General features: G+C 32.9%; 2 protein-coding genes and 1 long non-coding RNA gene across 3 annotated transcripts; 2 read left to right on the plus strand and 1 right to left on the minus strand.

The window, feature by feature from the left end:
* The first annotated feature begins 6,705 nt into the window (after window positions 1-6,705).
* LOC134261212 (uncharacterized) lies at window positions 6,706-8,024 on the plus strand. The gene is made up of 3 exons (XR_009990766.1): window positions 6,706-6,760; window positions 7,060-7,195; window positions 7,919-8,024. It is a non-coding gene; the product is annotated as an uncharacterized LOC134261212 (long non-coding RNA).
* A 2,649-nt stretch (window positions 8,025-10,673) lies between these two features.
* Window positions 10,674-14,692, minus strand: LOC134261474 (perlucin-like). The gene is made up of 4 exons (XM_062743913.1): window positions 14,579-14,692; window positions 11,475-11,574; window positions 10,968-11,184; window positions 10,674-10,698 (listed from the first exon to the last, which is right to left on the minus strand). The coding sequence occupies exons 1-4, from the start codon at window positions 14,690-14,692 to the stop codon at window positions 10,674-10,676; spliced, it is 456 nt and encodes a 151-aa protein (XP_062599897.1).
* A 6,040-nt stretch (window positions 14,693-20,732) lies between these two features.
* Window positions 20,733-27,456, plus strand: LOC134261219 (mucin-2-like). The gene is made up of 11 exons (XM_062743681.1): window positions 20,733-20,818; window positions 21,143-21,219; window positions 21,476-21,544; window positions 21,842-21,959; window positions 22,241-22,585; window positions 22,739-22,924; window positions 24,786-24,977; window positions 26,401-26,520; window positions 26,931-27,008; window positions 27,125-27,187; window positions 27,382-27,456. The coding sequence occupies exons 1-11, from the start codon at window positions 20,794-20,796 to the stop codon at window positions 27,453-27,455; spliced, it is 1,347 nt and encodes a 448-aa protein (XP_062599665.1). The 5' UTR covers window positions 20,733-20,793; the 3' UTR covers window position 27,456.
* Window positions 27,457-27,991: the final 535 nt, after the last annotated feature.

The raw sequence follows: 27,991 nt of genomic DNA on the forward strand, positions 1-27,991 counted from the left end.
GTTCGCCATATTGAATTGCCACTTTGAGCTAATTAACACAACTTTCAAAAGTAAAAGACTTAAGAAATAAATGTAATATTTTTTCCTTTGATCGATGTATTAAAGAAAAATTGGACGGAAAACTTCATCAATGCGCCACGCATAAAAATATTACAATCATTTCTTATCATTTAACTATGATTTTAAATTAATAAAATGAAACTTTCTTTCACTTTTCTATTAAATTTACGCATCAAAAACAGTGCGCACGAATTCTTCACAACAACGTTAACGTTGCAGAAATTCAAAAGGCCTCAAACGAAGAAAAGTTCTCAAATATTGTCGTGTCATTACCAACATTCTCTGAAATCATTTATAGTTCTTTAACACAAAAAACTTACCTGTTGTGTTATCCCAATGGGTATATTTTCCCCCGTAAGTTATCTAAGTCCGTAAATGTCAGGGGAAGCTACACAAATATCTTAACACTTCTTACGTTAGGTCACAGAAATTTTGGATTTCATTTGCACATATTTTCATCTGAATTTCATTGTTATGCAACGATTTGATTTGTAAAGCAAAAGGGATAATTCAAAACGAACCGAAAGTGAAAATAAGTAAGAAAGGTAAAGAGTCTTTTCGAAATTCTGGAAAATATTATTAAAGTAAAAGTATTTAATTATTCCTTCAAAAAGTCCTGGAACGTGGGAAATATACATGAAAAGACAGCCAAAGTAGTTCCGGCTGCTTAGTGCAAGCGAACTCTATATTTTATTGATGAAGTTATCAAAAGATTTTTTTAACCAATCAGAATCAAGTATTTTATAGAAATTATATGATTAAATTTCCCAAATTCAAGTTTTAATATTAGTGTTCTATTATCATTTTCATAGTTGCATTACGCTCAGTATACATAAGATTAACACAACCTTTCTCCTATTTAAACGACATTAAGGGGGATGTATGGCCACCTTTAGTGCAGTGAGAGCAAAATGTAAACATTTCTTCAAATGGCTAAAATACATTATATTTTGATCAAATTTTAAGTCTTTTTGATAAAGATACAATAAATATTCATCACCGAATGAATGTTGTGCATATATAATCTATAATTTTGCAGAAATATGGTTTTTATATGCTGCTTAGAACTGCGCAGCTACAGAATTGAGCAGAGCATTATGATCCAAAAAAATATGCAAACTGTGCATTAATGTTCTCTCTACAACCATATTTTGAGAAATTGCCTAAATATTGCACTTTTAAATTATAATTTCAAGTTCAAAACAAGTTTTTGTACCATTGTCTTCAAAAAGAGTTTTTATAAAGAACCATGAAAGTAGTTCATGGATAGCAGCACGTGGCTATTTTAAGCACAAATCTTGTTATCACAGACCTTTTTAATACGGAGGGGCATAACAATCATTAAATGTAGAAGATAATTACAGTTGCAAAATATTTCAAATAATATGAACACTTTTAAAAGAGGAAAGGTGTTACAGTGTGGCTTGAAGTAATTTATTTAGTTTGAACATAATTTTTTTTCTATTTGCCCATATTTTCATAATTACAATCAGTAGAGAGTAAAGAGAAAAAATCAACCTATAAACATCTTTAAAATGATGTTTGGTGGTTTCCAACTCATGGGAAAAATTATTGGGTCCGTATTTATAGGTGAGAACAAAAAATCCTTAAAATTTAAACAGAATTGTTTGGAAGAAAAAGAAATAAATATCGTGTAATGAAATGTTAAAAAAAATGAGTTTAACCATTTCTAGGTTTTTTAGATCGGGAGAGAGGGCAACCAAATATTTTTATAACAAGTGGTATTATAAGGCTAGTACATGTTCCATCAGATACTTAGTAATGCAATTTTTTTTTTATAATTTGACACTATTTTGAAAAACAAAAAAGTAATTTTCGGGGGATGGGGGGGGGGGTGGGGTTAGCATCACTTTTTTGCGATGATAGATTTAGCACATGCAATGGAACTTTCATTGCAAACATTGTGCTCGCTTCTAAATTTCATAGAAACAACTCATTATATTTTATCAAGCTTCGTATGTTCAATGAGCGAGATTACAACGTTGTCAACATAATGAGACATGATGCGTTTTTGTGTCCAAACATGACCCCATACAATGTTTGGTCATTGCAAACATTCTAGCTATTTATGTGAGGTGCATGAAAAAATCCTTAACTGCCTATTTTTTATCATCTAACTTATAAACAAAAAAGACATTTGTATCAACTTTTCGAATGTAAGACATGTAATTACAATTTATTTTTCATGCAAAAACGTAATTGTATAACATTCAAATTAAATGCTAAGCATCCTCCTTGCAGTGCCCCATTTGAAAATAACTTCTATCGCCACAGAAAAAAGACCCACCATAAACACATATGTTTAGGACATTTTTATCTTTTTTTCTTGAGTTTTAAAGAAACCAACAAATTTTCAAGACTTGTTTCACGAAAAATTAAATATAATCATGGTAATAAACGCATCTATCTACTAGCAGATATATAAGTATGCCAACCATGTGCTTAGTGGAATAATATTAGCGAGGAATTTCGAGTTGTAAACAAACAGTTTTTCCCGATTTGCTGGATTGAGGTTAAAATCGCGTTTTTTCATTAATCAGACGATGCGATGCAACAAATAAAAATAGTAAGTAATATAACCTAATGATTATTACTTAGTAATTTCTTGTCTTGGTGTTATTATGGTCGCATTTATTCTAAAATCATTGTTATTCGAACTCTGTGTGACAGAGGAATGGCGGACGAAATAAACACATGGCCTCAGGAAGACACCCATATGAAAAATCAAATTTTCTAGAATTATGGATAATGACAAGAAAAAAGCTAAACAAAGTTGTAGCCATATTATATGAATCAAACTAACTCCATTTTCAATGCATTTTTATACATGAATGCTGTAGCTGCGGTTCTAACATGATTAATTTTCTTCTAATTTTAAGACAAAATAAAGTTACTAAATTGTTTACTAATTTTGGTTCTAACAGTAGGTAATTAGTGTATTAGCACTTTAGTAATTTGAGCTAGTTTAGTAGAGTATTAAGCGCATTCTTGGTATTTCTTAGTTTACACCAGACTAGATCCAATATGGCTTGTACATCCCCCTTAAGAAATATTTAGGAAAAATGGATATCCACCATTTTGAATCGCCATTTTGACTTATAACTTAGAGCTTCACCATCATTCAGTTGTAGAATAGTGAGAAGCGGAGGACAAAATACCAATCTGCAGTGTATGGGTATTTGCAAATGTAAAATTCTGAACAAAGCAGAATAGAGAAACGATAAACAAATGCTTGTAGATCAGAGAAAATTCGAATTAAGTGTTGAAACGAGTACATTTTCTAAATTAAATTAATAATATTAGCATTCTTTTATCATTTTTAGTTGCATTACATTCACTGAGATATTCACACTTTCTTTTTCCTGTTTGAACAACATTACGAAAAAAAAAATTAGGAAAATTGGGTGCCGCCATTTTGAATCGCCATTTTGACCTTTTTAACGCCATTTTCATGATGGTCAGCATACTTTTTCGGATTCAGCATACTCGAAATAGGTTAAAAAAACTATGCTGGAGCAAATAATATTCATTTGTCGCTAGAACTTATTTTTAGCCTTTTTTTAAAATCAGGACCAGACTATAATGGCTTTTAAGATACTTTAACATGAAAAATATCCGTTTTTGATATTAAATAGACGAAAAATTATACATAAATTTTGAAATTTTATATCAATATTGGTTCAATTAAGACAGGAAAAATATATAGAAGGGCACACTTTAAAAAAAAACATAATTCTATAAATTCACTTTATTTAGATCCGTGTTGAAGCACGGCACTTAAAATAACTCGTTATACCTTATTTTAAATACTTTATACATTTTCGATATAAATATATTTTAAGCGTCATTATATGTAATCCAAATATATTATATGAATTAATTATCATACTTAAAAATATAAGATAGCAAAAAGCGATCTATCTCAACAAATCTATAAAGAATACAAATTTGTTAAGAGGGCATTAAATACGTACCCTGGAAATTCCAGAGGAAAGAGTGAGCATCCCCTGTCGACCGGTCACCCCCGAGAAGCCATTGTATCGACCAGATAGACGAAACTTTCCGTGATCAAATTCAGTATGAAAACAAAGGTCTAACAAAAGAAAAGATAACAAACTCAATTTTATTTTATAACCCATTTTAAACTCATGCATGTATAACAAAAAGTCTTAATGATAAAAAATTTAAATTATGCATTACGTCAATGAGAAAAAGTACAGTCTGCCTACATAAAACGATATATGTGATTGACAGGAAGTTTTATACTGAAAGGGAAAAAAAAGCAAGGTAACATAATATGCGAAAATTTTTTACCGCATGACCAAAAATTACTGAAACGTGTATGAAACGTGTATGAAACGTGTATGGGTTCTACAAGGGATATATGTACAGTATATAGCTTTTTCTCTTACTCTGTCTGAGTTAATGATTGGACTTATAACTCTAGGACCGCTCTATCTGAGAGAAATTCACACTGTATAAATAATTTTTCTTTATCTAGAGACGGGGACTATTTGCATCGTGTTTCTCCTCCTAAGTTCCTTTTGATTGATAAGAACTGGGTGTCTCAATCTTCTTCAGATTTACTACACCCAGAACTTAACGTCAATTCCCTAGGAATACTTGCCACTGGTGCTTATTCTATTCTTAGCCCTACTACTTTATTCTTTCCTCTCAACTTCTGATCTAGCTGTCGGCTTCTTCTGCTAACTTCTGAATGCCTGATTTCATTAAAGCATCGCTTTATATACCCTTGGACTGGTCTATTCCAAGGGTAGTCAGGTCATTCCATTATTTTGGGTCTTCTGTGCGTTTAAATAAACGCTCCTTAACCATTACATTACGAAAATTGGTAAGATGAGAATTTTGGTTACTTTGCATTAAAATCAGTGTTCAGAATTACTCAATCGTGAAATGTATGACGTCACGTCAGAAAAGTGCTAAATAGCAAAAAAAAAAAAAAAAAAAAAAAAAAAAAAACACGTGCAACTTTTTCAACGATCGTTTTGTACCATTTAATGCACTTGAGGTATACAAATTGATTTTCAGTATTTGTAGACGAAATGCATTTCTTGCAATCTTGTAACAGTTGACGAAAGTTCCATGGGGTCTGGCTTTTAGGTTGCCAAAGTAAGGACAAAGGCAGCAACAGCTTGCTTTGCAGTAGCTTTTAATTTTTTCCCCATAGAACGTCTTAACCGTCGTCAGAGAGGGCGTTGAATGGTTTTAAATCAACCGTGACGATGACGTAACAGGTGTGATTTGGATCTTTGAGTTGGTAAACTTTACTCTGGGGTTCCTCTCACTGGCGCATGCGCGCGCCGTTTGCCTCATTTTTTCGGCATGTTTACCTCCAGCCCATTGTAGCCTGGGTTTATCAATACTTTTTAGCACACATTTACATTTACCCACTCGACAAGTCTCCGTAAAATCCATCTTTTTCTCATTGAACTTCTGTTGGACTGAGTGAGAGATAAAGTTCGAAATGCCGAAGAGGGTCCCTTTCAACTAAGGGTCATCTTGTTGAAAAATATCCCTATTAGTAAGATAAACACACTGATGAACTCCATGCAAAGGAGAAACAAGTCTGTGACAGATGCGCGAAGGAAACATTGAAGATATAATGAGAATTTTCACTTGGGGGGTGGGGGGTATCGTCATATTATTCTACCTATTCCCACTTTTTAAAAATTAGGTAGAAAAGTTAAGATTTTATGTGGGAATAGATGGAATTTTTGTGTAAACAAATAATTAACTATATAAACATATAGATACTGTATAAACAGTGATTAATGAACACAAGTTGGAATATAGGATAGGTAATTTTGCTTTTTTAAATTATAAATAAAACTTTTTTCTTAATATTTAAAGGAAAAAATTGAAATTTTTCAGTGAATTTCATCATGTAAAAAAAAACATGAACATAAAAATGCTGCATTTCAAGTCCATGTTCTGAAATCTTATTAATTTTTTGCAGGACAACTCGAATCATCTTAATATGAAATGGCTTATAATGTATTGACTAGTTGAACAAAATTGTTGTAAATTCTGAATTCATCGTTTTTCGACACCCATTTATTCCAAGAGGAAAAATGCATATTTATCCTAAACTTTATATGTACATCTACAGGACAAAAAATTTTATGATCAAAAAGATGAATTGGTTATTATATATTTGCAGAAAAACTTACAGGAAACAAATCTGCATGATCTGGCGGACGGAAGAGGATAAGAGGATAACATTTATACTCAACTCAATGGAAAGTGCAGGTATAAGAACAATTACATAAACTGTATGTATATATAAACAGCTAATGCTAATTTGAATATATTAAAAAGCTTGAAATGTACGCTATTAGCGAGTCCCACTTTGTTCCATAAATCTAGGCGACAACAAATCCAGAGATATACTTCAGTTTATGAAATGACACTCTACATGTATAAATGCAAATGACTTTGTTGCGGAATTACTTAGTATTCGTATTTATTTTGCAAAAAAGATTTTGATTGGTTATTTGTGTGTGTGTGTATAACTGATAAAAACATATGCATGCCACGCTATGGAATATCCTAATCATATTTTAAAGTACATTTAAAAATACAACTGAGATGATAGCCATATCAATCAAAACATTTATCAGCATACAGAGGATTTAGTGAGCATATTTTTTAACAGAAAGTACGTATTTGAACATTACTGAGCATTTATCTTATATATTGTTTTACAATTTACATTTTGCCCTATTATTACACTTGTCGTATCTATATGTCTTTTTTTTAGCTTTAATTTTTTTCAGCTTATGTGTAAAGATTTTTCATAAGACGGTTTTGAAAATGTAAAAATGTGTACTTGTTTAACTTGCTAGTCACTATGACTAATTGCTTATGTATTGTTTATATAGCTAGAAGTTAATATTCCTAAAGATTAAAATTTACAATTAAAAACAATCATAAGAATTTGCGAATTCTGCGTTACAGTCTATTTTAGGATAAAAATATGCAAATTACAACTAAAAGGAAGGCAGTGTCCTTGATGATTTTGACCTTGGTGTTGTGGCTCGCGTCACTTGTATCACCCGGATGGGTTATTATATCGCTCAAAGAAATAAAAGAGGTAAGCCTTGTAAATTTAAACAATATGAATTTCAATTTTCGGTCTGTTTGATTTGAGTTCCATTTTCGTGCATAGTCACCATGAAATCGTAAAACTGATGCAACGATATCGATGTGGCAACTGAGATTCTAATCTAAAAAAAAAAAAGGAAAACGGGCAATAAAAAAAATAATTATTCGTAATTATAATGATAAAATGATGTCAACGATTGTTTGTTTGTTTTAACACGTAAATTGTATGATTTTTGATATTAGTATCATCAGAGTGTAAGTCATACACATATGTAAATAATTATACGTATATGCCTACATACGGAAGCCGATTGGTCCCAGCAGGTAGAAAAAAAACTTTATCTGGCGGCCGCCATATGTTTTTATCTAGCGACCGCCAGTTATATATTTATGTGGCGGCCGCCAGATAAAATATTTGTACATCCTACCTGGCACAAATCGGCTTCCGTACCTACTTGACAAGTCTCTGTGATAATTATCGCATCAATACATGTTATCCTAATTATATCAAGCAAATTAAAAGATTTTAAAAATCTTAATCGTGGGTTTAGTGCACTAGGAAGCTTCGGGCAATCTCATCAAAATAATTTATAAACGTTTGACTATCTGACTTAATTTATTTCATAATAAGCGACAAATGCAGTCGTAGATTTCCTTTGACATTGTCTACTAGAGGAATAACATTGTTGTTTTCTTGATAAAATTATTACAGGAGAGAGTTTCTAGGACGTTTCGCGGGGGTATATTTTACTTCTTATTGTGTACAGAAGATGAATGTGTCTTGGAAAATTACAATTATAATCACGTGTTTTCCAAGGACTGGCCATTTATCTGTAAGTTTTATTTACATGTAATTATAAATAAAGTATTATTTGTGAGCAAAATATGATATTTTTTAATTTAAGTCTCATATGTGTAATCTATTACAGCTGTAATCATTTTGAAGCAAATAGGAGTTATTAAACCTGTGGTTTTATGTCTAGTGAGTTTGATCATGTTTCTGGTGAAACCACGTCTTGTTCGCGCCGCAAAAGCATGTCTAATCGTAGCCGGTAAGATATGAAACAAAATCATTGGGCTTTATTTTTCATCTATCCACCTCTCTCTCTCTCTCACCATTCTTTGTTATTTCTAAAGCAGTTCATTATGATATTCCAAATGACTAATAAACATTTTTTATTCATTCCAGAACTAATCGAACTTTTCCTTATTTTTGGAGTGTCTATAAAAACTTTTAAATTGAAAGAAGATTTAAAAACAACGTTAAACTACGTTTCATACGATGAAATAAAAGCACACAGAGAAGTAAAGGTTCCTTATTCTGTTATTCTTGCTGGAATAGGGGCCCTGTGTAACGGTTTGGCTATACATTATACTTGCCTTTTGGCGCATAGAACCGAAGGAACGAATAGAGACAGGGTTCATTGAATATTAATATATACTCTTCAGCTGTCGTAATCACCGTATTTCTTTCAAAGTCAACAGACTGTATAAAATTGAATAAAAATACTAAAGGATGTTCATGTTCAGAACTTGAAATTCACTGTTTCAGCAGGGGATGCTCACTCTTCCATGGCACCTCCTATGTTTTGGAGGTCCGTGTTTGCTCTGCTCCAATTTGTATGGACTTTTGATCTTGAATACTGTTCGTTATATCCATTTGTTTCATTGCATTACTAACGTAATCCCAGTGAGTGAATTTCAATAACTTGCTTGATTTAATATAGCTAATTAATGAATAGACTATAAGAAAAATTATTTTAAAAAACTCCTCATGTCAAGAAGCCCGAAACATGTTAGTGAGTATGTATCTCATCTCATAAATGTAAATATGTTTGTTTTGGGCTTATTTTTTGATTATTTACATTTTTCTGATATACAAAGAGATTGTAAATTGATTGATTGAATATTGTTTAACGCCGAGTCGGCAATTTTTCAGCCATGTTTCGGTGATTGTAAATAAATGTATATTTATTTCATACTTACTTCTATTTACAAAGGATTTTTTAAATTATTTAATCTTTTTAATTTTAAATCAAAAGCATGTCTGATAGTAGAAGGTAAGATGTGTGCAAACTGTAAGGAACAAAATAATTTGGCCTTATACTCTCTCTCTCTCTCTCTCTCTCTCTCTCTGCATTCTTCAATTATTTACTTGATTTAACCATTTCTTGATTGATTGAATGCTCCAGTTCGAAAAAAATTTTCACCCATATAATGACATCACAAAATAGTGAAGAAGGGCTTCAAAAGCATTTCAAACATTTATTCGGTGGCTGAACATTGGGGGATAAATTGCCAACGCATGCTGTTTTACAAAGCCTTAATTTTTAAGCTCTTATTCGAAAGAGATGCAATTATTATTTTTTTTTGTAAATATGTGTAGTGATTTAATGATTTTGTATAAGTTAAAATGATCAAAATTTAGAATATGTTCGATTTTCTATGTAAGTATTCTATGAAATTGTTATTAAATCAGCAAAAATTTTTGTCATTTATGTTCTGACAGCTTTATTTGAGAAGGGCATGGTGGCACTGGGTAAACTAACAAAAGTGTTTGGTTTGTGCATTTTGGTTAAAAAGTTTTTTTTTAAGTATAAAAGAGTTTTTTCCTATTGTTGACATTTTGACTTAAAAAACATTTTAAAATATTTATTGATATACTTATTACGAATAAGTATTCGCAAGATAAATTCATTTCAAAGATTTAACTTCCTGTGGGAAAAAGGATTTATTTGTGTTAAGGTTTTCATTTATAAACAAGATATATATAATAGAAGATATGAAACGTAATTCTGCGTCCAGATGAAACATATAAAAAAGCGATTTCTCCGCCGAAATATGGCTGAAATATTGCCGACTCGGCGTTAAACAATATAAAATCAATCAATCAATCAAACAGCGATTTCAACTGTTATCATTATAAAATGTATACGTAATTACTAGTACCCCTTTTAAGGGCAAAATGATGATATACGGACCTTTAAACTGACCAAATAATAACTTTGCCTGACCAAGCCAACTTGGCCTATTTTAAATCAGAGAGATTAACGTGTAGTACGTGAAATACTGTACTTGTATCATAATCTTGATATCAAAATAGGAAAAGGAAATGGAGCTAACATGCATACCAGAAAGATTTGTACTCTTATAGTTACTAACTAAAAGGGATATTAGTAATCTGTCTCCATCTCCTTAACTTTTTTAGATATTCTTAACGCATATAAATGCATTATGTTGATATTATTTATAAATGCTTACTCTGTACCTGCTGTATAAGTAAACTTATTTCCCATGAAATCGTTCATTTTATACCTAAATCAACTTACAATGTACATATAAAATGGAAAATCGCGAAAACGACGAAAATTCAAGAATATTGTAAAATTACAAGAAAAATTTTTGATTTAAATCTTTCATGCATACACAGAAATAATTGTTTATTTTTTATAAATATTTCATACTATCTATCCAACAACTGGGTCACCAGCTCTAAAAAGGAAAGAAAAATGACATGATCTTGATGATTTCGATATTTAACTCATTATAATGTTAAAATTTTGACATCAAATAATCCCTCTTCTCCTTAAAATACACATGTATCATAAGAAAGTGAATTATAGTATTTAAAGCATTTGACTTATGAGAGGTAACCTAATAGCTATAGTTAATTCACAGGGTCATCAAACCCACTTTGTTCTCTATGTTATAAATACGTAGAGAACAGAATGGATAAGATGCCTTTGTAGTTAAATACTTACAATTTTTCACAGATAAAATGTTCCTGTTTAGAACAGGTATTGTCGTTCCAAAGGAAAGTTGGGGGTACAAGATCGAGGCAGTTCTCGTTTCCTCCTGAGTTACTGGGCTGTCCAGGGTGCCAATTAGTGTAAGTACGGTAATCAATGATTGTTTTACTCGTCATCCACATCCATTCTCCCTCTAGTACGATGTCAGATCCACCAATCCAAAATGGTTCTGTACACAGCATATGTACATATAAATGTAAGTGTACTAGAAGAACATACATTTACATCTCAACATGCGTATTTCAAATAGTCCAGGAGTTTTACCATGCATAAAAACACAATGTTTGAAATTTTTACTGACTGCATTCTTTTGCTTTATAGTGATATAAACTGAGTTGAAAACTGCAGGTATAATGCACTATTTTTGGCTTTGCGGTTGACTGTTTCAAAAATACCCATGCATAAGTATTAACCGTCATTAATTTAATGTATCTTGAATATAATTTTTAAAAATCTTACTTTGATCTCTTCCTAAGTCATGGGCATGCGCATTAAGAAATGTGTCCTCTGATCGTGTCTCGATTTCAACCAATTTTGAGCCCAAGTTTGCGCAAAAGAACTAAAAATTAGTAAAGAAAGCAGTAAACTATTACTGCTTACATTTAAGTGTTATGTTAATTTGAGAAAAAAATGAGTGAATATATCCTTTTATGTGTTAGGCCATTTTAAGAGTGAAACAAGGTTAAAATATTGGGTCGACAGGTAGGTGACAAATTCTTTCTTCTCAGAAAATTTCAACATTTCAACATACAAAGGGTGATCGAAAAGTTGGCGAACTAATTGAATAACTTCCATAAAAGAAATGATAATTATCGAGCTTAGTGTTGAATTTTTAAAAGCGTTAGTCCTCCAACTTAAACGCACATCTGCAACTGTTCAGCTCGTGCGGGAATCACGCGATCTAGGCGGTCACGTGACATGCTCTGTAGCGTTCAATGTTTCACAGTTCTAAGCTAAACTATTTTTCAACTCTAATATCTTATTGTGCAAGTTATTTTTCATAACAAAAACAGTTCATCTGTCATTAATGGCCAAATCAGGGCAGTACATGTAGTATGTATAGATAAGGATATACTTTTCCAGAATGAGCATGGTGACCATCATAACCCGAGTCCTTTGTCTCCGGAGCGTCGTTTATTCATTGTGGATAAAGTATAGGTGCCTCCTTTTTTATCATATCTGATTTGTTTAAAGTCTAAAGTAAAGGATATTTTGCGATCTTAATAATTATGTTATTGGTAAGATATTCAACTAATATTTTAACTGTAATTTGGCGATTTTTCATATCAAATTGCTTAACAAAGAATACATTTCCTCCTTAACTTGGTTTTACTGGGCAATAGAACAAACATTACTTTTAAACACCTCTCTTCCTTTACACAAAAACTAACAATCCAATTAATGAATTAACTTCTGGAAAGCCTTTTGCCTTCATAAACCTTGTACAAATTATCATAAACTACTGCCAAGAAATATCAAGATATATGTTAAACTTTACAGCCGTTCATTGCTCGACTTTGACGGAGTCAACAATTTTTGGTCACAAGTGATCAACATATTGACGTCATTTATACATTATGAAGTCATAAACAGGGAGAAAAACATTTCCTTACATACACTATTTATGGAACATCTGTATGACTCTATGTGTGCCAAATTTCTCCAATAAAGTCATAAACAGGGAGAAAAACATTTCCATACATAAAATGGAACATCTGTATGATCTATGTGTGCCAAATTTCTCCATAAATCGTCAAAAATTATCAGATCAGAAACACTTATCAAACCTGTACAGTTGAATAAATATTTGACTCTAAAATGAAACACTTGTTTAGACCACATCGATGAGTCGTCTTTTGCAGTCTGAACACTAAATTGCATCAAGTTGCTGATGAAGGAATGTCGGTTTTTATAGTCATGCGGAGCTATTCCACGGACCTCCCTACATATTTAAACACCAATAAAGCAGTTAAACAGGAACCTGATTTTGTTATTGTATATTCATTAAAATCAATCAATACATATAACGAACAAATTTGAAATTTAAAAAGGCTATTTCTGATGCAACGAAAGCTCATATTGTCTGCATTCCATACACAGGTAAGCAAACAAATTTTCCCTCTGGTGTTAAAGGGAACAGCGTTATCGAGACATGGTGACCTATTTCGTTTCTCTATAGAGGAAACTATCAGGCGTATTTTAGAGCTCTTCGTGATCTTTGTAGAATAGAAATAAAGTCCTTGTTGTCGTGAATGTTGCAGGATAACCTCCTCGGTCTCGAAAAGTTGTTTGAAATATAAACATGACAAGTTTGGCTTTCCAGAAAGCCTGAAATGTCATCTCTTTGGTATCAATAATGTCAAAGAGATAAAACAGAAAGGGAAATATTTTAATGCAATGAATATATGGATTATTACACCTGAAGTTCCCAAATGACTTAATTATTCAGCAAACTCCACAGTAAAGTACGCAGTTTCTTTTGGCCGCAGTAGATATATGGAAAGCATGGACGTCTGCGAGAGCACCCAAGGCGATTTTTGGTGAAATTTCATTCTAGCGGTCTTTGTGTTTCTGGGTGTTTACAATTTACTTAAATTCCTTGAACTATATTTTCTTAACACAATACGGAATTATCAACAATAATTATCATTCATTTAAAAGCAGCTAATCATTATAGTTTGACAGGAATTAATTTAATAAATCTAATTACAGACTAAAAAATTAACATTAAATTAGCGTTGACCACTCTTCGTTCATTTATTGTAAGCTTGTTCTTTTGTGCGAGAACCAGTTTTCCCTTCGCGTCAACAAATCTATTTATAGAAATCACGTCATTGTCAATTCTCTTTGTGTGGCTTACCAATTTAATAAGGCATAGTATTGAGGATCAATATATATATACGACACACCGAAACTATAGATATTTATAAGCATTGTACTTCTTTTCTAAATTTTCCTTGGCTTTCAAATAGGCCTAAACCGAAAGTAGATCACACACTCCTAAGCTAGTTCTTCTAAAAGAAAACCAGTGTACAGGCTACTTGGAACTCTGTAAAACATCGAGGACTCCCGAAAGATTAATGGAGGCTTACACTAGGACTTCACTTCCGGCATACAATCTTAATGTGTCATCTCCCGAGGGAGATGACAATAAAAGCCTCGGATAACGCCTCGGCTTTTATCTTTCAAACAACATTTCTCGACCTCGGAGGTTATCCTGCAACATTCACGAAAACGCGGACTTTATTTCTTAAATAAATTTAAATGTTTAATATTTCAGAAAAAAGACTTCGGACCCACTAAGATATCATGTATTTTGTATTATTAAGTTCTATATTTTATGAGGAATTAATTGATATTGGAAACTGTACCCATATAAGTTGTTTTGAATAACATATTGACATGCCCCGTCCCGTACTATACAATTATGGACTATTTCTGCATTTGATTTTCTAGTCTAAGAGTTGTCTTTCTCGCATACGATTGCAAAAATCGTTTTGGCGAATAAAATATGTAGTAGTAGACATTTATGGGATTTATTCGTTTTCAGAGAAAATTACAACCATGGCTCCATTCCAGTCGGTAGCATGGTGATTTACAAACAGATAACAGGATTCTTCGTGGCGGATCCAGTTACTTGGACAATCTGCATTAACAAGGACAGTCCCAGAGAGCATGACTACGTTGGCCCAACGTTGGCTAATGGTTGGACCGTTGGCCAATGGTTGGCGTTGGGTTTACAACGTTGGCCCAATGTTGGGCCAATGTCAACATTACACTTTTTACTCAGAGGCCGAGGTTGGTTGGGGACACAACGTTGGCCCAACGTTGGGCCACTGTTGTTGGCTTGTCACCACTAAGTTGACAGATTTTGATGGGAGTATAACATTGGCCCAACGTTGGGCCAACATTGGTGAATCATGTTCTTATTTTGTTGTAGTTTGTTGGGCATACAACGTTGGCCCAATGTTGGGTCAATGTCAACATAACACTATTTTACTCAGAAGCTGAGGTGAGGACACTACAATGGCCTAACGTAGGACCACTGTTTACAATGTTGGGTTTACAACGTTGGCCCAATGTCGGGTCAATGTCAACATTACAATATTTTACTCAGCGGCCGAGGTTGGTTGGGGACACAACGTTGGCCCAACGTTGGGCCACTGTTGTTGGCTTGTCACCACTAAGTTGACAGATTTTGATGGGAGTATAACATTGGCCCAACGTTGGGCCAACATTGGTGAATCATGTTCTTATTTTGTTGTAGTTTGTTGGGCATACAACGTTGGCCCAATGTTGGGTCAATGTCAACATAACACTATTTTACTCAGAAGCTGAGGTGAGGACACTACAATGGCCTAACGTAGGACCACTGTTTACAATGTTGGGTTTACAACGTTGGCCCAATGTCGGGTCAATGTCAACATTACAATATTTTACTCAGCGGCCGAGGTTGGTTGGGGACACAACGTTGACCCAACGTTGGACCACTGTTGTTAGCTTTTCACCACTAAGCCGACAGATTTTGTTGGGAGTACAACATTGGCCCAACGTTAGGCCAACGTTGGTAAGTCACGACCTTATTTCGATACAATGTTTTGTATAGACAACGTTGAACCAAAATTCAGGAAACATGCGAACTGCATGTTTGTTATAAAATCGGATAAGAAGATGGAAAAGTGAAAGAAAAAGAAATAGTAAATTATGTACATTTAATGTTACATATACATATGTATCACCAACCATGAATACCTAAAAACATGCATGACGATGTATCAAGTTATATAGCTTTTATATAAAATACAAGACTAACAACATGAACAAGACACACACTTTCTGATTTAAGTGTTGCATTTAGGGGGCATATTCTAAGATAAGAGAACATTTTCTGACCAAACAATTAGGCCAGGGTTTTTCACAGCGTGAGACTGGCCAGTTTCTATGGTAATCGTGATATCTGATAGGACAGGATGGTCAAATCTGCATCCTTTTAGCACGCCTAACATTTTAATCTCGGATGTTTCCTACAGCAGAACGTTGAAGATTTTATGTTAAAAACAAAGCTTTGGAATGTGTGTTCTTTAATGTGGATTAATATTTAGAGCTATGTCCAGACATTTTACATACGGATCGAAATGTAAGTACTATATTTACCTCAAATAACATGTATTTCAGATTTTAGAACACAAAATGCAAAGTTTGTTTCATGCGATCTGATCAGCATCTTTATCTTTTTCTAAGCTTGATTTAGTTTTAAATTAAATATGTAACTAGATCAGTCGCTATCACTTTATCCTTTCTGTTTAAAACTTATAAAATAAAATGTATCATTGATCTATGTCAATTATTATTATCTTAATAAAAATCTAATTTGTAAATTTTATTTTTGAATATCTTTGAATTTTTGCCTGGGTCAGTTTCGTTTCATAAATTTCTACTATATTTCTACCATTAAGAAAACAAATTCTGGAATTGTTACTTTGTGTTTCACATGTTTCAGGGAAATCAAATTTCTTATGATTAAAGTTCTCATTTTATTTAATTAGTGAAAATAACTTGGTGAATGAAGAGGAGAGTACATGTATTTGCTGCCATGTTTTAAAAAATTTCATTGAAAGGCAATTGAAGATATCCGGCTTTTTCAAAGATGATGAGGATTTAAAAAGTAAGTATTAAAATACGTGCTCTGTTCCCCTTACAAATGATATATTTATACATTATAATAAACATGATAAATGCAGAAAAAATTGTAAATAATATATCTAAATTAAAAGAAAAAAAACACCCAAATTTAAACATGTTAAATCTACAAATAATCGTATATCCTATGTAGTAATAGTTTCCAATACACAGAATCAATTAAAAATACTATAAACTTGCAATTGTGTTAATTAAGTACGGCTTAAATTTATTTTTCAGCATTTGTCTTTCTTTTTTTTTGAGATTTGCCTAATAAAATGGATTTAATTTTTTATTTAAAGGAGCTGTTCGGACTTATCGCTTGTATGACGAATCAATTTCTTTGGAATTTCACTGAGTACGACCATGAAGGAAAAATAAGAACAAGCAGGACAAGAAAGAAGAAAATGCGTTCAAAAATACAATGGAGGACAGTGATTGGTTATAAACCTGTTAACAAAAAGTGTATATAAGTTAAATGAGTGGAAAACTTTTGAAATTTATTCTACTAGATACAAATTTCAATCTAAATCAGGGGCAAATTATTTATTGTTTTAACTGTATCAAAACACATTTGTTATTTTATACTTTCACTTACTTTTCTTGTATAGAAACAATAAATTTAATCACTGATAATGTATTTTGTTATGATAAATTGTAAAGAAGTTTAACAAGCCTTGTAAATTTATTTTAGCTAACTTGTATTTATTAAGTAGGATTGGTGGTAGATTTTTTTTTCTGACTTTAGAGACGATCGGATTTGTTAATATACAAGTTTGTAACAATTAAATGTTTATACACATTGGGCCAATGTTGGTCCAATATATCGGGCCAACATTGGGCCAATGAGCAAAATGACATTGGGCCAACGTCATTTGCCAACATCGGCCCAATGTTCTTGATGACGTTGGGCCAACATTGGCCCAATGTCGCATTCATTGGGCCAATGTTGGCGCAATGTTGGACTCCGCTTCGGCCAATATCTGCAGAAATAACACTCTACATTGGGCCAACGTTGGCCCAACATATCGGGCCAACATTGGGCCGATGAGCAAACTTACGTTGGGCCAATATCATTTGCCAACATTGGCCCAATGTAACCGATGACATTGGCCCAACGTTGGCCCAATGTTAGCATGCTATCTGGGGTTCCTGCGGTAAAAGAAAATTTTCTGCGTAAAGGTTTCTTTTATCATTTAAATATTACAGTACCTATTTTTAAATTCTGTTTGTCGCCCGCATGGTGCAGTAGTTATAGTGCCTGCTCTAGATCCGCGAAGTAAGGAGTTATCCGTACGTCACGGTTTCGAATCCCAATGTAGGACATGGAGACTGGTCCTTCGGATGAGACTGTATAAACTGAGGTCCCGTGTCGCAGTAGGTGCTTGCAGGAAAAAAGATCCCTCCCTGCTCAACTGCTCTTAGTGCCGAGTATAGGACAAAATTTGCAACTCTCCACCGACAAGTGTTGGCGACTCCATATGAATGACACAATTGTCGAGAGGGACATTAAACAACATACAAACACATATTCTGTTTATTTGGTCTTGTTTATTTCATGACGTGAAATAGAAATTTATATATAATTTATAAAATTAAAAAAAAACATCCAGTCAAAATTTTTTTACGTTTTCAAGGGATAATAATTTAGCGTAAAAAAAAATATATTAATGTTTTATGAATCTTAAGTAAAGAATCATATAGAAACCAAATACACTATAATGTATGTAGATGATTTAGAAAAATTGCTACATATATATGGAAAGAAAGCGTTTACAGTACTGAAGTCTTTTCCTTTGGTATACAATTGAGTAATATGTCCAATTCTAACTTTGATGTTTACCTGACTGTAGACATTGATGGTCAACTTACAAAAAAAATCTTCATAACATACGAAAGTCAAAGAATGCTACATACCATAACCATAATTTGAGTTCTGCACACTTACCTATAAAAAAGAGAAACAGAGATAATGAATGACGCATGTCCTTCGCTGCAAGAATGGAAGATAGGGAAACGTTATAACTAGATAAGATATAACATTTATAAATACTTCTTGCCGAGTAAAGTCGATGTTTGATTCAAATCAAAAGTACATCTTTGTATACGCTATTTATAAAATGAAATCAGATGAAATTAATAATCAACTAGAGGTACGGTGAGCAATGAGCTCACTAAATGATACCCCCGCCTCCCATATGAATATAATGGGAGTGTGCATGTTTTGTTGCGGGAAACCCCAAAAATGTGTCAGATCAAAAAGTAAAATAGGAGGTGCACAATGGCAATATGTAATAAAGATTCTAAGAAAGTTTCATCAAATTTCATTCAGTGGTATGAGAGGAGTTGCGGATAATTAAGAGATGGGTACCCCAAAGCGTAACAGAAAGACGGACAAAACGATTACTATATACCCTCCGGCTTTTCAAGCGGGGGTATAATAACGTTGGATACGTCGTTACGAGTGACTGTGTCTTTTACTCGACATTTAGATATAACTACAATGCAACATCAATTAACAAAAGTTACGTCCAATTATATGTCAACTCGATATTTCCCAGTGTACCTAAAAATAAAAGATACCACAGAGTCTGATACATCTGTTTAATATTTGGATAAACTCATTTGAAATAGACATAAATGGTAATTAACCTACGTGTATCAAGAAAGTTTCATATTAATCGTGATGACTTCAACTTTTCAATCGTCAACATCCCCAACTTATGTTCCCTTATCACATGCAGATAGGTATTATGTCCTTCGGTTGATTCGGTAAGCAAGAGAATGTTTTATGTACGATTCACAATATCTACATGTAAAACGAGGAAGGTATTGACATACAAGTTGATGAGACAAGAATATAGTCAACAGTCTCTTTAAAAAACATTTCGCAGGTTGTGTGGTCAATTCAATGACTTTGTCAGCAAAAACAACAATATATCATCAAGTCAAATGCTAACGTTTTTCATACTAATTGATAGGCCATTATTTTACATACTGATTTGTCTACTGACTTTTTCGTTTTCCCTGATCATGACAAGGAGCACACGGCGGATGTAACCGTTGGCATGAAATCTGATCCCACCTCTGATGTATTGGAAGATATGTTTGCTCTGCTCTTGCTTTGTATTTATTGATCTTGAATGCTGTTCATTATCTCCACTTTTCATTTAAAATGCAAATTAGATTGGATTCCTGAAGTATCGTTTTTTCCATCAAATATTAATTACTGTTAGATATCTTTCGCTTTTCACTTACAACATTTTTATGATTAAATAACATCCCTATCAATTCACATAAATGAGCTTAAATTTTCAGAAATCAGAAATCAAAATTATTTTGATCCTAGAGCAAAATGCCTCTAGGTATACCATGAGATAATAATTACTTTGGTATTTTGATTTTAAATTAAAAAAAACTACCTTTATATTTACACTTTAACCCTGTTATATATTCTTAGACAGAAAACTATATCCAACCATGATCTTTGAAAGAAAATGTTTTTCTTTGTCATTTATTGAAAGACAGATTTTGTAATCATTTAGAGAAAATATAGTATTTACAAGTACTATTATTGTTGTTATTTTAAGTAGTTAAACACAAATTTGAATAAAGAATCGCTAGTATTAGTCCATTTCCAGTTACACGTTATCATGCCAACTGGTGAACGTTGGTTCTTTCTTAATCTCTTGTGACTTGAACGGAAGTAGAAACTAAAATTGTGGCTGTGATATATTCCTGCATACCAGAACAAAATCATGTATGGTAGGGTTCTATTACTCTATTTATTTACTTTTATTCACGTCAAAACATTATTCTATAAAATCCGTTCGGTTTATGCGGTTGCAAGTTTTCTTGTAATATTTTTTTCTTTATTTTATAAATATATACCGACATTTCATGTATTTAATGATAGAGTTAGCATTCATTTTACTCTCTAAGATTCAAAATTTGAAACCCTTTGAAGTTTCGTCGATGCGTACGTTAATATTAACAAGTATGTCATTTAAGTACCATCAGATCAAATAAGGTTATTGAATAAGTATTCAATAAGGAATTTCTCTTATCTGGGTTTTCAGACTATCAGGTCGTTGTCCTTATGAGTCTATTGTCTAGTGCTCTTTGTAAGTATGCCACTTACTTGTGATAGTAATTTCTTAGTAAATTGACATTTTATATATAAAATTTTGTTGATTTAATAATATTGTTTTTATTTAATAACCCACTAGAATTAACCCACTAAAAGTTTTTCTGCTTCTATTGTATGCATGCCAAATATTTAACTGAGAGAAACAGTAAAAATTTCTGAATAACAATTAAACAATTGTAAAGCCATCGGAGCGAAATAAATTACTAGTATATTTTTCATCATTGATAAAAGTTCTAACTATAAAAGCAAAATGCATTCTTTTCTGACATTTTATTTTAATCTGAGCCTTAATTTACAGGTCTAGAATGCCATTTATGTTACTTTGCAAAGGATCCAGCTCTTTGTCAACACCATGTCACGTGCAATCCTGGACAGGTTATCTATCTTAGCAATGTTTAAAAGAAACATTGTTTTTTTTTATCTTTTCTGAAGATTTCTTTTTCCTTTCGTACAATATGTTGTTGGGATGAGAGTTTTCGGTTTGTACATTGTAGGACTAGCCATGTAGATGCATGTATGTAGCATTAGAAAAAAGAAATGATGAATATAGCTACGGATTTTTTTCTCCAAATTGGAATTCCTTGGGATTATTTAGAGTAATTCTGATTTTTTTTCATTATCTTCCTGACAGTCATGTGGGAAACTGAAGTATGAAGATTTCACTGGCTCTCACTATGACCTTGACTGTGTCGATACTTCTGTAAGTTCTAGCAACTACATTCATCTATACACTGTTTAATGTACTAATGAAAATCCAGCTGATATCCTTTAAATTGCTTGAATTCCAATTTATCTTTCTTTATAGTATATCGTATTTATACCAAACTAACAGTGTTATCAAGATTTTTTTCGATTTCAAAAACAGTTTTCCATGTGAGTATGCATCATTATCCTTGAGACAAAGTTATCTTCCTGTTGGTGTTGTTGTTTTCCTTTGGGTTAACTGTTGAATGTATGTGGAGTAAATTGTAACTTTTTTCATTTGTCACTTTTACAGATTTGTTCAAATGCAGATCAAACACAAGAGACAGTACAAATCTTCGGGAGACGAGGAACAAATTCGGACGTGGTTTGTTGTCATACAGATCTATGCAACAAATATTTGTCTAATCCAGGTAAGCAACACCTTAGATATCTCGTATTATTACCTCCAATGCAAAACGAGTTATGAAAGTAATAAAAACTCGAAGTTTAACCTTATTAAACAGTTAAACATACGTATACCTTACAGGTAGGGTTTAATGCTATTAAGTCTTGAGGCTAAATGATTAAAAATATCTATTTCTGACAAAAAAAAAAGTATGTCTTGGCTCTGGAAAGAAGCTTGGGGGGGGGGGGTCCCCTTCAAAATTCTACCATTAAGACATAATTTGACATTTGCATTTTTGTGTTCCAGCTGAACAAGGAACAACTACGGCGATTCCCGCGAATTCATCGACCGAGCTTTTAACAACGGTTACGATTTTTCCTTCAACTACACCAGAAGTCACGACAAGCACACCAGACTCATGTACAGACCACCCGGACTGTGACGTTCTCACCCAGGGCTTCCATGCCTGTAACGATAGTGATATTGCGCTCATCGTGTGCCGGAAGTCATGTGGCATGTGTGACGTCACTACAACTAAACCAGTCTGTAGGGATGCACACCCAGATTGCCAGATCTTATCAGATCATTTAAATGTTTGTGCGGATGATAATTTTGCGAGAACAAGATGTCCTTGGACTTGTGGTTTATGCGGTAAAATGATGGCCCTTTTTTGTTAAATATATGGCATTCTATTAATTCCTTGCAGTAATTTGCCAAAAAAGTTACCCTTTTAAATAAATTTTAAGTTTCACTTATTCAAACTGAAATACAGAAACCATGATTATACAAGTATGTTGTTTGTAGATTCCCATTCTTCTTCCACCACATTTACGACATTAAGTTCAACAACTCAACAACAATCCGGAGTGTGTGTGGATGGGCATGACTGCGTGCTATTGAAAGAGCTAAACATCTGCAAAAACCCAATGACAGCACAACTATGTCCTGTTTACTGTGGCATTTGTCAAAATAACACTGGAAGTTCAACAAGTAAGTAATGGACTTCTACAAGAAGCACTGACTGTTTACTTGGACATTTAAACATTCACATCTACGAAGGTACAGATTGATAATGGAAAAGAAAACCTTTCTGGTGGTCATGGTATTGGTGTTAGGGGCATTTGAATGTGAAGGTCTGGATTTGAGGGCAGGATGGTTGTCGTTTTCTTCAAGGACAACTTGTCTGTGCCTTGAAATAGCCCGTTATTTTCGTTGAATTAAATGTTGAGCTAAATTATTATATCGTAAAAGAGCTTCCGTACACTGTCCTAGTGTGAGAGTAATTCGTCAACCGTAAAAGTCAGCGCTCTCGTAAAAGTCCAGTAGTCATGTACTTCTCTACATAAACGTCTTGAAAAATTTACACTACTACGTTTAGAAGAGACTACAATCGTTTTTGTCATATTTGCTCTTTTAACAAACCTCACGTTCCTCTAGCAATATCCATATGTTTTTTTAATCAAATCAAATTCACAATTGTTAGAAAAACACATACTAGTATACAAAATATCAAACAATAGACGCTATGTTTATTCACCAATCAAGGGCCCACAGGGGGCATGAACAATTATTACAGAATGATAACATTGATTACAATTCTATATTAAGGATAATGTAACATGACTTGTGATTAAGTTTGACATTGAGAAGTGCATCACCACACTGGATCAAAAGCATAGAAACCATAGAATGATAAAAGAAAACACAATTAAATAAAAATGATAGATATAAGGTAAATTAAAAAAAAAAAAAAAAAATCTTGTAGTAATGGCAGTACTCTAATATAAAACTAGTGCATCTTGAATACAAAGGGCACCAGGGGATGATACCTCTACACAGCCAGTCTGGCAAACCTGTACCCTAAGTATTGAAGATGGTCATTCAAAAAAAAAAAAAAAAAAAAAAAAATCATTTAAGTATTAACAGAAATAGTAATTTCAATTAATAAGTACTTAGCATATAATTAGAAACTTAATGCAAACTAATCTCTTGGAGTTAGTTCAATAGATATTTGACATATGCATACCCACTTACACAAACACACACTTACTGTTACACAAATCCATGCATACAAAAATAATAATTTATATACAAATATATGTATGTATAGTATATATTATAAACATACACTTATTGTTACACATATCCATGCATACAAAAATAATAATTTACACACAAATATATGTATATATATAAACAAATGGTACTATCCTGTATAAATGTAAATCTGTGATCTTGAAGGTAGCATACAATTAATGTAAAGAAAAGGTAACTTGGATACAGAGGGTACCAGGGGACGATGCCTCTGCACAGCCGATTATACTGGCAAACCCGTACTCTAAGTATTCAAGACACCCATTCTGACTGATTCTGTACATTTAAGAAGGGAATGAGGGGACACATTAAATTTCAAAAAAAAAAACAAAAAACAAAACAAAACAAAACAAAAAACAAAAACAAAAAAAAAAAAAAAAAAAAAAAACCAGGTTTACTAATACTTTTCATACTTCAGCTCTCATAATCATTTTACTGACTTGAATCAGTATTTGCACATCCTCATTAGTCATGAGCCAATTTAACTTATTTTCACTGTCCAAGTTGTGGAAATTCTTACAGGAATTGTTTATTAATTCATACAAGACTTTTCTTTCATCCTTAATGTGATTACATGAAAAGAGAAAATGTTTCTCATCATCAACTGTTTTGTTATTGCATCTATTGCAGTGTCTTTCTTCTCTAGGAATGCCTATATATAGAAAAACTACACACATTCATAAAACCTCATATGTACGATTATTTTAACTATAAGCCATGATGCATTTGGTCATTTTGTATTCTGCGTTTTTTCCAGCAGAATTTTCTACATTTTCGCAACAAACGGAATCAACACTTACATCCTCCGAAGAATCAACTATACAAACAACTGAATTAGGAACAGCATCGCAAATTTCCACTCAAATAACAACACAAACTACAACACAGACAGCAAAACAAACAACAAAACTAACAACAAAGGCAACAACTACCATGCCAGCTACAACAGGTGAGTGCAGCTAAAACATGTGATATCCTCTCTCTGAATTTGCTTTCATACCCCTCCAATGATTCTTTTACTAATTCATTTTAATATATCCTAGGATGTAAACTTATCAATACTGCTCATTATATACATGTATATCTACTTTATATATTGTAAAGTTGCTTTATGCGATTTGTTTCTCTCAGTACCATGCTAAGAAATTGGAGCATTAATCTTTAAGAATTAAAAACAATGCCTTATTCAAAACCTTTAAGGACCCAAGAGGACAGTCTGTGTGTTACGCACATTTATATACTGAAAGGAACAAAAACGCAGGTAAATTTTCCAGGCTAATTTTTTTTCTTTTGTATTTCTCAGTAGTCGTTTTGATTCATAATGAAATTGTTACCGAAATTCAATTTGATTTTGCCTTATAATTCATGAGTTATTGAAACTCATATAACGATACCACCCAAAAGTGAAAACAAAAAAATCTAACTTTCTTGAATGTCTCCTTGTGCATCTCACACAACTTTGATTATCCTTTATCCGTTGCCTGGCGTTTATTAGAGTGTTTATCCTTCAAATAGGGATATTATTCAAGCATTTCAACAAGGCAGCACTTAGATTTTCAAACTCGATCATGCACTTAGTCTCACAAGATGTTCAATGAGAGAAAGATGGAGTTTACATGTACGTAGACCAGTCGGTCGAGATTGTAAATGTGATTGTTTGCGAGAAAGTGTTAAAAAACCAGGCTACATTGGGCCGGGAGTAACTACGCCGAAAAGATAAGGGAAACGAAGGGCATATGCGCCAGAGAGAGGAATACCAACGTAGAGGTGACCGGCTCAAAAACCCATATCGAGCAGTCGGTTTCTTTCAGTTTTAGGGTGATTTTAGTTTTCTGAATTAATATCAGTATTTGTGGTACACGTTCGTAGTAAGATGGCGATTGAACAGGTGGTAGGCTGAATAGCCTGATCTTAACATGGCTCTGTTAGGCTTCAATGTTATCGTCACGGTCGGTTGAAAACCATTCCAGGTCCTCTCTGATGACAGTTAAGACTTTTTATGGGGGGAAAGTTGCACAAACGCCCACAGCAACCCGGCTGTTGTTGCCTTTGTCCTTAGTTAGGCAGTTTATAAACCACACCTTACTGAACTTCTGTCCGCTGTACCAAGGTTGCAAGAAATTCATATCGACTGTAAATATTGTGTATACCTCAAGTGCAAGAAATACAACAAAATGTGTTGACAAACTTGTCATCAATTTGGATGCGTTTTGGGCTTTTGAACACTTTCCTTAGGTGACGTCATACATACAGATTCTCATCTGACCAGTTTTCGCAATTCTCGGTTATGCAGGTAAAAAAATTGGCACAATATGCTACACTGCATTTCTAATACAGAACATTTATGAAAATAAACAGTGCTTGTTTTGAAGAAAAACCCTGTCGAGATACCCTCCCAAGCGCAGACTGTCAACGGATACTTACTGAAACTGCTACCGCCTGCTCACAGACAGGCACACGGACAGTGTGTAAAGTCACGTGCAACTTGTGTGGTTTGTATTCTTTTTTGCTTGTTTAATGTTTATAATCTGAAGAAGCTTTTTCTTTTCTCAGTCCTTTTATAGCTTGGATAGTTTTATTGAAAACATTCCAGTTGCAATCCTTTAGATTGCTTGTATATTGGTTGTATGGTAGAGTGCACCGGAACTTATTTTTCCGTCAGCCCGGGTTTTAATTTTAGGCATGGTTAAATAGTTCCCCTCACATGGAAAAATCTTTACTGCCTGTTTAAGCACATGTTAGGTGTCCATGTACACTGCCACCTTTTTTGTATCAATAAAATATGAAAACTGAACCTACTCGTTCACAATTGATATACCAATTACCTCATTAAATTGATTTCGTGATTATTTCGAGCTTTCCAATTGTATATATATTCAAGATATATATTCTTTATTTTTAGACGGAAATACTATAGCAGTTTCCTCCATCAATACACCAGTCGCCGTATCATCTCTTGAGGCAACGACTTCATCAACTCGTATGATTAAACAATTTTTATCAAAATTAGTTTTCCAAGTAATTTGCAAAAATGGTTAATTTTTCCATAACATTTTTGTCTTTGTGGAGGATTATTACAAATTTCGTTTAATTCAGAAAACTCCCAAGGCACCACAGAAACAACTGGAACAAAACCAACTACTTCAAAAATAACAACTCGTAAGATGATTTCATATCATGACATTTTGAGGGAAAATTAATATACCGGTATTTGTGTTGAAACACTCTAGCTATAGCGTATGATTTCATTAATATTATGGAATATATTTATGAATAATAGTTGTTATATCCTTTGTGACTTCATAATTTACATTACACTTTGTCAAATAATTCATTTTTTTTTAATTTTATAGAACCCATTACAACAACTTTGCGTACAACAAGGAGAACTACGGCTTCTGAAGTCGGTGTCGTGGTGGTAGGCTAACATGCAAAAAAGTTAAATGAACATGGATAACCATGCAGACATCATAAATATATATGTTTGTATCTAATAAAATAAGATTTGCCTATACGTATGATGAATATGTTATTCTACAAGATATATCTAAAAATTAATGTTTTAATAAGAGCCAAGATGATTTCGATTCCCCTTTCTGTATAATATCCGTTCTAGTCACTCTACTGCATGTAGTTAGGGTAACAATGAAAATTTTCATGCCTCTTAAACTATTGTCAAACTTGGCTGAAACTCAGTTGACAATGGTTTTCTTGGTGTAAAATTTTCAATGTTACCCTTAACTACATTCTTTTATAGTGAGAATTCAAAATATTTTAATTCATCCTCGAACTTATAATTAGCACTAAGTTTCACATTGCACAAAGTGTGCAAAATTAAAATTATTCTTCTTTAATGCAGTTTAAGATGTTATAAGGTTTTGGGTATTTTGTAAAACATATATACGTTAAGAAAATCAATTGTTTAAATAGAAATTAATGAGGAATTGGGGAATACAATAAATT

This window comes from Saccostrea cucullata, unplaced genomic scaffold (assembly GCF_032062105.1).
Source record: "Saccostrea cucullata isolate Sc308-1 unplaced genomic scaffold, CSIRO_AGI_Scuc_v1 ctg356, whole genome shotgun sequence".
NCBI classification, from domain to species: Eukaryota; Metazoa; Mollusca; class Bivalvia; order Ostreida; family Ostreidae; genus Saccostrea; species Saccostrea cuccullata.